Below are 13,375 nucleotides of genomic sequence, written 5' to 3' on the forward strand. Positions count from 1 at the left end.
GGTGCCCGAACTGAGGCGCTCGCAGGGACTTAACGTAAGGCAGAGCGCGGACTCCACGCCTTCCCTCGGGCCCTTCAGATGGCGCTTCGGCCTTCGGCGGCAGGCCCTCTTCCCACGGGCAACGGTGGAAACCGACCCCGGAGGTGCCGGCACCGCGCTCCCCAGGGACGCCAGGCCCGGCGTGGGCAAGGCGCTCCCGCCCGCGCCGGGCAGAGGGAGGTGGGGGGCCCGGCGCCCCTCGGAAGGCTCCCGGCGCCTCGCGTGGAAAGGGACCAGGGGCGGGAGCTGGCCGTCAGCCGGCAAACGCCCGCGGAAACCACCGCGAAGCAACCGCCCGAAATAGGTTCCCCGTCTGGGGCAGGCCGAGAAGCGGTTCTGGATCCAGGCGCTAGGTCTTGCTTTTCTCCCCGAGGGGAGCGAGAGGACTGGAGGAGAAACCAAAACTGCAAAGGGCTACGAGAACAAAGACAACATCTGGATGAGGACACCTTCTCCAACAGGTAGGAGACCGAGGTATGGACAGCGTGAAGAGATGGGAAGGCTACTGCTCCTGTCACACCATCCCCATCTAGACTGGGAATGGAGAAGGAAAGAAAGGGCGTTCCCATAAAAAAATGGGATTGAGTGAGACATAAATCAACAGCCAGTTCACCGGAGTGAATTAAGTTTGGCTGATGTGAACAGTGGGGAAGTGAAAACCTTTGGCTGGGTGCCCAAGGGTGGGAGATAAGATATGAGGTACATGATGAAAGGGATGCAGAATGATAGAAATGTGAACAGGTTAGAGTCGATCCAACATTCTGCTCTGGGTCCTACTTTTCCCATTCCAGGGGCTTGGAAGTGTGCGACAGAGCTGATGAAACAGCCTGCAACGAAGAGACAGAGACACCAGGACAACTTTTCAGTTATAAGCTTTTTCTTTTTTAGAATTCAAGCTTACACAGTTATCTATGCCCACTATATTCATAATTACATTTTAATATCTGCATACAAAAGCTATGTAAAAATTATTTTCTTCCCCCAAATATACAAATTTTCTCTTTAGATAGTTTAAAACATTTGTGATCACAGATTTTTTTTTAATATATTTTAGGCTGAAAAAATATTACCAATCTAGCATAACTCTTAACACTGTTTGCAAAAAAATACATCATCCAAGGTACTTTGTTTTTTACCATACGGTGTAATGTTTGCCTTACCCTCAGGGCATGAAACTGATATAAAAAAATAAACCAAATAAGCAAAACCCACAAACCTCATAGACAAAGTAAGAAGTCCTCCCAACCAACTTCATAAAAACAAATAAACAACCCAAACCACCCTTCTTTTAAAAAAAATTATGAATGACTAATTTGATGTATTTATGAGCAAACTAAACTGAAGAGGGCTAAGGAAGTAGGAAAAGAGAAAAAGAAATTACAGTATGTCAGCTAGTTCATGCCCTGATACTATCTTTACCAACATTAAATGTGTAATTAAATAAAGTGTCTTTTAATGTTTTACATTGTGCTCAGTAATTTACATAAATTTAATCTACACCCGGGTGCTGATGTAGATTTACATTTGATTGTCTTGTGCATAAACAAGGTTAGCTTTTAAAGAAGGTAAACTGTGCAATGGACAGTCACAAACAACTTATTACCTGCACAATATTGCTTTTTGAAGGCGACATCAGTCAATGTGGATACACACAAATAATGCATACTCTTTGCATTTGCTAACATCTATACGACACACTAAAACTTTGTGATAAGGCCAAACCTTTTTTTTTGTTTTTAATTTTAAAGCAAAAATATACCGCAGTAAAAAAATGTGCTCACACTGTTTTGAGTCTTTAAGTGGAAAATAAATCTCTATCACACTAGAATAAAATTCTCTCTATAAAATTTAAATACGGATCACTTCATTGCTCTATCAAAAGGAAATGTCTGGCAATCATTTCCAGATGATCACAATAACAAGACACATTAAGAGGTCCTGTCGCCTCTTCCTTTGTGAAAAGATAAATGTTGAACACTTTCAATTGCTCTCACAGTGAGAGGAATACGTTCCTTGGTTGTGGATTTTGATTCTGTCAATGAAAAAGGTTTAGCCTTAGGAATGCTGGCTACATCTCAAAACCATAAGACTGATTTTTATAATTTATGATTCATGCAGCAAGAAGTCAATATGACACATACAGGTTAGAGTTCCATAGCATAAAAATACATCACTAGCAACGACATGCTCCGCTTGTGATCAACAGCCCTGTCTTGGCAGATTACTGATATAAATGGTCTTTCTGGACAGTTTTTTCCTCTTTCTGATGCCTGCCTCTAAGGAAGCAAGCAGCCTGCTCAAGGATGATTTGGGACCTGGAGGTCTAACTCTAACGTCTACATTTTGGCAGAATGTAAACAAAAATCATTATCACGCACTATATATGTCATTATAAATATCATAACTTAACTGAGATTACACATGAAATGAATATCTAAATGCATGTGTTACTCAGGGCAAAACCATGAACGGTGACAATCAGGTTTGACAGGAAGAATCTTCTATGTAAGACCCACATGTAGACCATAAAGCAAACATGAGAGTTACGTGGCACCATCAGAAACGAGACTCTGGACTGTACTGGAAAGTGCACGTTTGTTATTTCACTCAGAAGGCCAGTTACTACAAAGGGTGCTGACTGTAGTACTGATGTCTGCCACTCAGATGGTCAATCCAGTGGCTCAAGCCTACAATGGCTTGAGACCACTGATATTTAAAAACAAGTATGTCTTTGCAAAAGTAAGGTCAGTGTCCACTGGTAAGAGTCTGCAAGAGTATCCTCATGTGATCTAGTTTTGCTCTCATGATCACATAAATCAGGAGTCATACTGAGGGAGTCAATGAAGTCAAACAAAATAAGACTGGTAGGAGATCAGAGGCCATTAGATGTCAGTACATCAAATCTGTCAAACTAAGAGCTTGGTCTTAGTTTTCAATTGAGGAATACTACTAATTGAGGAATACTACTAATCCCCCTCTGTTAATTAATGCCAGACTTCAACTTCAATCTATAAAGCTTAGAAAAGCATGTTGACATTATGTCCTTTCTGGGTAAAGAACTGCCAAACCTGTCAAAGTTGGTTGCCTGATTTTAGGCACTTCAGTCCATCTGCAATCACCTAAGGAAGGAGGCCTGATTTTCTGAACCCTGATTAAGCACAACTCCAAATTGCATCAGCATCTTGGGAAGTCAGGCCATTAGCTCAGATGTCTAAATGCAGCTTATGTGCCTGAATTTAGACATCCATTTACGAAGGCTGTTTTAAAACTTTGTAACTTGCCATGGTAGACCTTGGGGGACAAGTTCCCGTATGAGGAATGATTTTTACAGCAGCCAGTGTGCCAAGTGTTAATTCTCAACACTGTCTCAAACTGCAGTTCTGTCCAGGGTATTTCAAGTTCTTTCATGTCTTGCTGCTTCCCCAAGTCAATCCAGTAACTCTCACATTTTTTTCTAACCTCTGATCTTTATTTATTTTTTGATTAATGCAGTCTTGACAATCCCAAGTGTTCAAAAGCCAGTTATGAGGGCCCCAATAGTTATGTGCTAAGTCACTGTTGAGTGGTGACTTCCCACCTAAATAATTAACATTTAGGCTACTGATTTTCTTTATAGCCCAAAGGATAAGAATTCTTGATGTTAATGACAGACTGAACCTCTTAAGCAGCAGCACAACTCCAGGAACGGAAGCTCTGAAAAATACATGAAGCATCATGGATCTTGTAGTGAGATCATTGTGAATAATACTGGGAGAAACGTGACTTTTTTCTCCTGGGTCTCATCCACAGCATAGCGAAAAGCTTGTACACTAACTAAGCTCACATTTAGTGAACAGGTGAGATACTTGCGCTGGCTTCAGGAGGCACTCCATGCTCAGATCCCGGGCAGGATAGAACTCCAAAAGACACGCACATTTCTCTTTTCTTTGCGAGCCACTGTGGGTATAGATGCAAGTAATGGATCAGCTGTTTTTATGCTTTCCCTATATGCTATCAGTTCCCTATCAAGCCACCCCTAAATCAGGTATATAGCACTCTTTACTGGCTACGGATGCTCCTCATCTGAGACTCTGCACAAGTACATGTGAGTTCATCACATTGTCTGGCCTCTTGTTCCAAAAAGCTAGAAAGTTTCTAACTCCTTGTCCCCAAGATATAGTGCTCTACAAGGAATTTGGATAGAGACTGATGTTGTTAACACATATGCTTCAAGATGGAGCAAACACAGCCCACAACAGAGGCTCTTCAACTTCAGAAAACATTTAAGAACAAATTTCCAATGGTCTGTCTTCCTTGCTACCTGCAAAAAAACCCTGAACACCCCATTGTGGTTTATGTTCTCACAAAATTATGGGTACAAACCCCTAAGTGATAACATCAGTGCTCACAACTCATCACAGGTGCATATGGTATCAAAAAACAGGGAGGACAAGATTCCACACCCCTGAAAACATAGCCAGTAACACTCCAAATGCTATATCAATGATGTAGGGAAAAAGGTGTGGAAAAAATTTAACTCCTGACACACATATATTGTGTTCCACCTATGAGATAAGTTTTCCTGAGTATCATGTTTTCATGAGGGGATAAACACATAACATATGGGTTTAGATATGGGCCATGAGCTTTGAAAGTCAACACATCCACTCTAACAATGCCCACTGATTTGCCAGGCAAATATATCAATAAATAGCAGAGAAAGAAACTGGTACAAACGAATGCATAACATGAAAGAACATGGGGTATGAGGAAGTGCAAAATACATGAACTAAGTCTCTGGTTCCCAGGAAGAACAGAAGGATGCTTTTGATGGATCATACAAATTCAGAGAATGGTTTAATATCAAGTTTATAAAACCCAGGGATAACACCCCTGAATGGGGATGGATGACAGAGAGGAACCTCTACCTATAATGCCCTCATCACCGGCCTCCAAACATTCCAGGACTGTGAGTACTGGCTTGCAGATTTTGGCAGCAGGACATCCTGTCATTGCTCAGTTCAGTTCCTGCTAGTGCAGTTAGTGGAAATAAATTAAAGGAATCAAGAGAGAATCTAGCCAAATGAAACACATACAGACACCAAGGAGGGAGAACCTAGCTGATCAACACACATAAACGCATACTCACACAGGAGAGGGTGAGAGAAGGAGAGAGAGAAGATAAAAATACAGAAATATGTTTAAGACATCTGCTGAACATTTGTAATTATATATATATAAAATTATATATATACGTGCATATAATCTTTATATATATATATAAAAACCAAAAGATTACTGCCAAGCAACACTGTATTACTGGGATAAAGCTGTACAGTCTTGAGTGTCATTAATAACAGTTGGTTTCTGTCCCATCTGAAGGTCACCCTGTACGTTTCGTTCTCCTTGTCCTCATTCTGTGAGCATTCATCTCCCTGAATAACTCTGAGGAAAGCCTGCTATCCTGACAGAGAGCCTTCTCCCTCAGAGTGACAAGTTTTCCACACACCTCAGAAAAAGCAGACTTCTCCACTCTCTGGAAAAGCACCTCAGAGGACCAAATTCCCCTCCTTACTCCAACAGACCTTCCAGTGAAGTTACTTGGAGTTCAAATGTAGTAAGAACTGAAGGATCTTACTTTCTTATACACATGGAAAAAAAATAAGTCAGTCCCTTCTAACACTCTGCATTATTTTAAGTACTTGATTTATGGGGCACAGTTAAACTGTATCTGTTGGAACAATCCTCAGATAATGATGGGATCATGATGATGATGAAGATCCTAGATCATAATGGTGACTGTCACAATACAAACAACCATAAAGACTAGAAATTTTATCTCACAAATTGGTCACTTGTACCCTGCAAAATGAGGTAATACTAGACAGAATTGCCAGGGTCAAATTAACAATAGCTGTTTTAACTTGGAGGCCAATTTATTTTCTGCCACTTCAATTTCTCTCCCATATTTTCCAAGCAATGATGTGTGTGAGCTGGTGACCACGCAAGTGCTGGTGAATGAGATTGGTCTGTTTGTATTTTCACTGTTAAGCTGCCAAAGCATTCACATCAAAGGACCGAAGAACAAACTGCAATAGTCACAAGTACCTGCATTAAGGGGATGTTTTCATCCATGTGTATACAACTGCCCCCCAGCAACCCCAAAAGAAAACCCAAACAAAAACCCAACCCCGCCTCAAGAAACAGAAGAGCACGAAAGAAGAAGAGGAACAAAACAGAGGTGAGAAGAGTCGGGCAACGGGATGAAATGACAGCCAGTAGTGCGACGGGGGTGCGGAGAACCGCTCCAGTCTCTCTAATCCTCAAAGACTTCCAGGAACAATGGAGGGAAGAGTTCTGTGGGGCACTCCACCTTCATGTGCAGGAAGCGGCTGGCATGGCAGGCTCCGATCATTCGCAGGTCTGTCACTTTCATCAGCAGTTTTGGCCAAAAGTGTGCAACATGGTGTTTTCTGTAATTAATGTAGTGTTCGAATGCCAGGAGGAAACCCTCTTGACACTTTTCTATCCTCTCGACGCAAACAAGGCCTGGGCGATCTGTAGATACAAAGAAGGAGAAATATCACTATTACTTATTTACTTTAACAAATTCCTGATGATAACTCAGGAAAAATAGGACGATTCCGTTGTTAGGACATAAAGGAGAGAAACCAAGGACATTGGTTTCTGCCACAAACAACTTCTTTGACTCTGGACAACTCACTATCAGTACTATCTCTGTTAAAACAAGGAGATAATCCTTCCTTTCTTCATCCTTTGCCTGCTTTGCCCATTTATAGCATAGCTGTTTGGGAAGTGTTTCCTTACAGTGCCTACAGCAACAGATTCCTGATCTCAGCTAAGGCTTCTACCTATCTATACCTTTCTGTAAAACAACCAATGAAGAACCAAAAAAATGTCCTCGTCAGATATTTAAAATACGTTTCTTTCCTATCTGTTTCTCTACAGTCTGACCAATGATCAATCATCAAAATGCTTTGATCAAGCTTTAATCCACAGGTGAGCTGCAAAGGAAACTGTTATGGAGCACCAAGGAACAACAAAGGCCAGAAGTTTGGGTAATTGTCTCAACCGGCATGCAGATGGGCGCTGGGAAAGCTCCTTTCACAAGTCACTCTTCAGGAGACACTTCTGGGAAAGCAGGTCCTCTGAACTGCCTTCTGAAACCCCTATTCATGTATCACTGTGTAGGGAACTAAAAAGAAATCAAAATGTTTTGATTGGGAATGTCAAGTGCTGTGTTGTGATTAATGTGGAAACCTTTCCGTCTCAGATGCAGTTAATGCTTGTAAATCACTCTGTGTGTATTGTTATTCAGTGCCCAATCTTCAAAGTGGTCTTAAAACAAAATCTTGCCAAATCTGCCACTGCCCAAGAATGGAATTTCCTCTTTGGGCTGGCACAGACAGTGGAAGCATATTTGAAAACATACTCAATTTGAGAAGGTTAGAAACTCTTTGGAAATCACATGAAATGGTCTGTGGTGCTTCTGTTATCACGCCACCAAGAGACCAGTTGCAAATGGCCCCAGTGTGGGGAAACAGCACAGCTCTCAAATGCCCATTAGCAAGCGGTGGTGCTGCTAAGTAGAAAAACAAGATGGCAGGTCAAACTAAACATATGAGACTGACGGAAATGTGTATGACCTGTACTTCCTGCCCAATGCATGGTAGTACCTAGGGGAAGAGGGAACTTTTTGTAACAACAACTGTTGCTAAATTATTAGATTTTCATTCAAGGCAAATTGGCTCAGAATCAATCTGATATCTTTCTGATGATCACCCCTGCCACCTCCCTAAGTACTCAGCTGAGGAAGGTGTGTTACTAAAGCCACTTTTAGGTCCATCTCTCTCAATACCCTGAATATTTTTCCTAGTGCTCACCAAATTAATTCTAAGCTGCATTGGGATTTTGAGAGAAAATTTCTCCCACATTACTCTAGTCAGCACTACAAGATCTAACATACCCTATTTCTTTTAAAAAGAGGCTTGTGACAAAGACTAAAGAGTTTAAAAATGGTTGGGGTTTCAATATATTTCTGTTCTCACCTGATGACATGAGCAGAACAGCCTGAAGAAGGGCAACCTCGGTGTCATCCAGGTTAAATGAAGAAAGAGACATGCCCAGGTCAAAAATGGCATCAGACACTACGCCAAGACCCCCATTTTTCAGCTGGCCCCTTGTCACCGCCATCTCCCCATTTAGTGTTAAAGTCTCACTCTCGGGGTCATAGCGAACTGCTGCTCGGAGGGACATTATCTCCATACAGCAGCCTTTCAGAAGGATGATCTGGTCTTCACATGGCAGCTGCAGAAATTATAAACAGTAAAGAAAAAGATATGTTTTTCAAACTGAGTTTGTTTTACAACTACAGTAAATCCATGAGCATGAAGTTGCAGTTCACACCCCAGGACCCTACCTTGCACAGTGCAGCTACCCTCCAAAAATGCTGCTGACTGACTGCACCACACAAACCTCCAAGACTCTCATTCCTGCTTTCAGAAGCTGCCAGCAGGTTACCATCCCCACATACCCTTAGGAAATCTAGTGATGACACAGCTGCAGACAAGTCATCCTGGGCAAGACAGTCAACACAAACCAAGCTGGTTCAGATGCTGAGGTGAAGTGATCCAACTTGCAGAAGCGCTGCTCTCTGTGGGACCACTCAGTTTGTGGGAGCATTATAGAATTAAGTCCAATAAATCTTAAGAATGTAGCTTTCCATTTTGCAGAACATTTCACAAAGTGTGAAGGGTGAAGCAGACCTGTCAGATGCCAAGTTGGTGGTAACATACACTATTGGTTTTGCCTCCAATCAGGGGTGGATCTAACTGAGATGGCTGAAGTGGTCACTGTTCTCAGCTGTTCACCCTTCTCTCTTCTACTGCTGAGCTCCCTCAGCTTACAATTTAGCATAACAGAATAAACTATAATTGGGGCTGGTACAGACCTCAGCCATCCCGGTTAAACTCACTGCCAGCCATGCTTATTTCTTACCTCCTTGAAAGGAGGCAAAAATCCATCCATTTCTGATTCATATAAAATTATTATATTTACCTGATTTGCAACTCAAAATGAAAAAAACCCCAGCAACTATAGGTTTACGTGGCAACTGTGCACTCGCAAAGCAAATACATTGATTTGGCGTAAAATGATGTAGAGTGGATGCCAGACAGTTACCTAACACAAGTGGAAAGCAGTTCCCTGTTAGAGAAGAATTTTCAACACAAAGCTAGCCACAATCAGAAAAAGGAGTTGAATCATGCAGCTATTTTTCCAGCAATGCCAACTTCAGGTGTGAAATGTTTGATACACAAGAAAAATGACCCATCCTCTTCAGGGCAAATCACTTTCTGCAGATCACACTCAGCTCAGCAGCAGTGTGGGGAAGGCTGCACAGGCACAGTGGCAGTCTCACTACCCAATGATAATACCACTATTTGGCTGCTGAGGCTGAAGTAGGCAAAGAAACAGAGTAAGAAAAAAGAAGAGAAGAGAAGAGAAGAGAAGAGAAGAGAAGAGAAGAGAAGAGAAGAGAAGAGAAGAGAAGAGAAGAGAAGAGAAGAGAAGAGAAGAGAAGGAAAGGAAAGGAAAGGAAAGGAAAGAAAAGAAAAGAAAAGAAAAGAAAAGAAAAGAAAAGAAAAGAAAAGAAAAGAAAAGAAAAGTGTGAGAGCAACCATGAAGAGATATTGGAATAGATAACTGCAGCAAAAAAAGGGACATGAAAGAAAGGAAGGGAGAAGGCAGAAGAAAAAAGAAATGAAGAAAAAAAGACTAAAGAGGAGGAAGAATGGTAGAAAAGAAATAGATAACATTAGGGAAGATATTTTGTGACGCTTCAGCTGTTTTATTAGTGAGCCATTAAACAAAGGAGAATTTCTCTTCCTACTTGAACCTTCTTGAAACTTCTTTATGGTAGTGGTGATCTCATTATGCCTGTCCTTCACCTGCTTTCCTAATTCTGAAGGATACATGGGACATCTGTTTCATGGATGCCAAGCCTCAGGTCTTATATGCCAGTAGCAATAGTTACCAAAGACAGGGAGCTTGAATTTCAGTTCTGCTCCCAAGTATGCAGGCTTCAATGCTAGCTACGCTCATCACTTGATCATTGCTACCAGAGCACCTTCTAGGAGTGGGGTCAACAAATGTGACTGATTATCTGCCACATGTTGTCCTTTCCTTCTCTCTCTCTGCAGGGAGAAAAAGCAAAAGGCAGGAACCTGAGGTGCTCACCTTGGCAGGACACACTGGCAGCCAGCACACATGTAATGCAACACCATGGAACTGAGCTGAGCTGAGCTACCTAGAAGGGTATTTACACAGCTTCACCCAGCGTGGAACCACTGATGCCTGTGACACTTAAACTCACATCAAACTGATTAAATGCTCCTCAACCTTCATCTTCTAAGCAGAAGAAAATGCAAGAAGGAAACAACAGCAGAAATGCTGAGAAGTAAATGAAGTTTTCCTTAAGTACTTCGATTATTCTGGGATTAGACTTTTGCTTTGAGGCATGGGTCAATGGATGCACACAAACTAAGCTGGGCACTCATAGTGCTTTGCTGGCTTGCACATGTGTCCAAAAAAGAGAGAAAGAAGGAAAAGTAACTGTGAATATATAAGTGGCTATGGATGTTCCTTGCTGTGCCCCTCCTTCATAGAGATTTACTACACTCTCAGCCTGTGCCTCTGTGGAAATTAAGAACTGAGATAATGTTTAAATGCTCTGCAGGTCCTATGGGAGAAAGCAGGGCTTTTTCTCAGAAACAAATCAAGAGCCCACTCAGTGTTGCTTCTAAGAAAAAGCTATGCATTAAAACCCATAACTGAAATCAAGTTTACAGGACAGAGCCCCTTCAAAAAGGAGCAAACATCTGTCACTTCTTCATCCTACAGCAGGAACTATATGACAACTCGGAGGACGGCTGTCCTATTCCTTTGTGTTCAAGAGGAGTTGTCCCTCACTCTGCCATCAGACCTTGCTGTATATGGGTGTCAGGTTTACACAGTGGCTCAGCTGTAAACAAAGCCTGTCCTAGTTGAGCTGCATAACCTACAGAGGTCGTGTCCAATGACGCCTTGACTTCTTCATCCATGCTTCCTGCCCAGCTCTGACACAAGTGGGCCCACAGTAGCCAGGAGGGGTAGGAGATGTCAGATGGGCACTGCAGTCTGACTGGCAAAGCTTTCTAAATTAAAAAGACTACCTTGGTATGTCACTGCAACTTCCCACCAACAAATGCCAAATCAGAGGAGACAGATTCCCTCAGACACTGAATGCTGCAGGCGCCTCTTGATCTATGGACACATTCCTTGTATTTTAAAATCTTCATGCTTGGCCACTATTTCATGCTTTCTTGGCTGATGAAGCCAATGCTGAGGTTAGCCAGGGAGAGCTATTTACACTATGCCAACTATTGATATTTACCTCTTCTTGTTCTCTAGGTGCCAAAGGACATAAATAGCTCTCCTTGACTGACCTTCAAGAAAAGCTGCCAGCCACAGAGGAGTAAAATGCTGTGGCTGCCTTAAACTTCCTTCCTGACTGATGTTATTAGGAGGAAACACTGTTGCCGAGTTAGGAAGCCCAATGAACTCATTGACCGTGGTCCCTCCCATTTTGATTGTCATTCACCTGGCATTTCACCAGCAGAGTCAAGTGTTCCTCTGCAGTGTGAGTGAGCAGGCAGACATCCTTCCATGGCTGGATTGGGGATATTTCCATGTTAAAACTCCTGTGGTTGTGGATTCTAAGGGACTCACAAGACTTAAAATTATTAAAAGTATTAAGATTATTAAGACTGAAATATTATTTCAGGCTGCAGTTCTGATAACATTTTTTAAGTTAGGAAAAAAAAATCATCATCCATTGCATCTGGTCCTTCAATAAAAATGATACCTCGGTGTAAATGAGATCAGCCTAGGGCTTCTCTATTCCCAATGTGCAACCAAGTCTATTTGAGCCCATTTACTGTATATTTTACATGTCAGTATCTACCTGGAATGACAATCCATTATTTTTACAGACTCTTTTATGCACAACTTCCCCGTTCAGGAAAAGCATGCCTAGGGAACACAATAAGGCAAGTGCCATTCCTGGATAGGGATGCTTTCCTGAATTTGAAGAACTTGTTACTGCATAGACCCAACTCCACAATACTGTACCTGCAAGGAGCCAGAAAGCACAGAGGGAACTGTGTGCTGGAAGATCTGATTAAACGTATCAAAGATGCTTCTAGACAGTCTCTTTTTGTTCATTTGCTTTGTTCAAGGCCACCTCTAAAGACACATTCGAGTCCCTAATGAACCATGATGACTTCTAGATGAACAAAATCAGGATTTCAGTAATCACAAGAAAAAGAAAACTCGTAAGAATCCAGATGATTCTAGTTCTATCTATTTTGAGTCTCTTTAATTTTTCTGATTTTAAACATAGTGAATTTTTCAGTTCCATGCCAGGAGTATTTTGAATAGTTTTTAACAACAGGCATATAATTGAAGAGCACAAGGAAGTCTTCTTACCTCACAAAACATAGGCAACTTTTTGGCAAAATCCACCACTCTTGTAATCGCTGGTGTGATAATTTTTGTAAACTGGCTGAAGGCTTCTAAATCGACTTTCCCACCTTCTGGGGCATTAACTATTGGTGCCTGCCCAATATCTTCTGGCTAAGGATATAAACAAAGATATTTAAAGGAACAATCTATCTTAGAGCAAGTATTTTATACTTAAAAAGTCCTGCTTGGTGACAGAAGATCTGCTAAAATAAAAAATAACACTATTCACTTTATAAGTAATGCCCATTATGCCACAAAACGTGAATTTCTTTGTAAGACATTTGTGAAAGAGGTGAGTCCACAGAGAAATGGGCGACTGGCATGCTGATACCCATCCTGCGTGGGCAGCTACATTTCTGTGCACATGCAGTTTCTTCCTTGTGCCTCTGTCTGAGCATCTTGTGGGTGTAGTGTATGCATTTTTTGCTTAAAAATACAAGCATGTTCTTGTTTCTTACAAGTGCTGAGAATTCCCAAGTTTCTCTAAAAGCAAAGGGATCTGAGCTGACTTGTTACCCCCAAGAAGATGCTGAGAGCTTTGCAGAATTAGGGTCTCTCACCTACTCGAAGTTCTGAAATCCTCCCCAGAACAGATTGCCTGGTATCACGGAGCTCCAGGCAACTGCCAAGGCCTGTTTCCAAAACCAGGCTAAAACAACTGATGACTAAGAATGGGCTAACACAAAGCTAGTCTGGATAAAGTGACTAGAATTTGAACTCATCTGGGTAAAATTTTGGTTGAAAATCACATTCTGCATGACTTCAGCCCAAGGCT

At 41.8% G+C, this 13,375-nt stretch overlaps 1 protein-coding gene across 9 annotated transcripts in view; it reads right to left on the bottom strand.

Moving 5' to 3' along the window:
* Positions 1 to 912: 912 nt before the first annotated feature.
* Positions 913 to 13,375, bottom strand: part of THRB (thyroid hormone receptor beta) — a 173,565-nt gene continuing 161,102 nt past the window's right edge. For all 9 annotated transcript variants that reach the window (XM_075052416.1, XM_075052399.1, XM_075052391.1 and 6 more), the window contains 3 exons: positions 12,565 to 12,711; positions 8,088 to 8,346; positions 913 to 6,576 (listed from right to left, as the gene is read on the bottom strand). In XM_075052416.1, the coding sequence (XP_074908517.1) occupies positions 6,335 to 6,576; positions 8,088 to 8,346; positions 12,565 to 12,711 (648 nt within the window). In that variant the 3' untranslated portion in view covers positions 913 to 6,334. The remainder of the gene's footprint in view (positions 6,577 to 8,087; positions 8,347 to 12,564; positions 12,712 to 13,375) is intronic.

Source organism: Buteo buteo, chromosome 2, assembly GCF_964188355.1.
Source record: "Buteo buteo chromosome 2, bButBut1.hap1.1, whole genome shotgun sequence".
In the NCBI taxonomy this organism is placed as follows: Eukaryota; Metazoa; Chordata; class Aves; order Accipitriformes; family Accipitridae; genus Buteo; species Buteo buteo.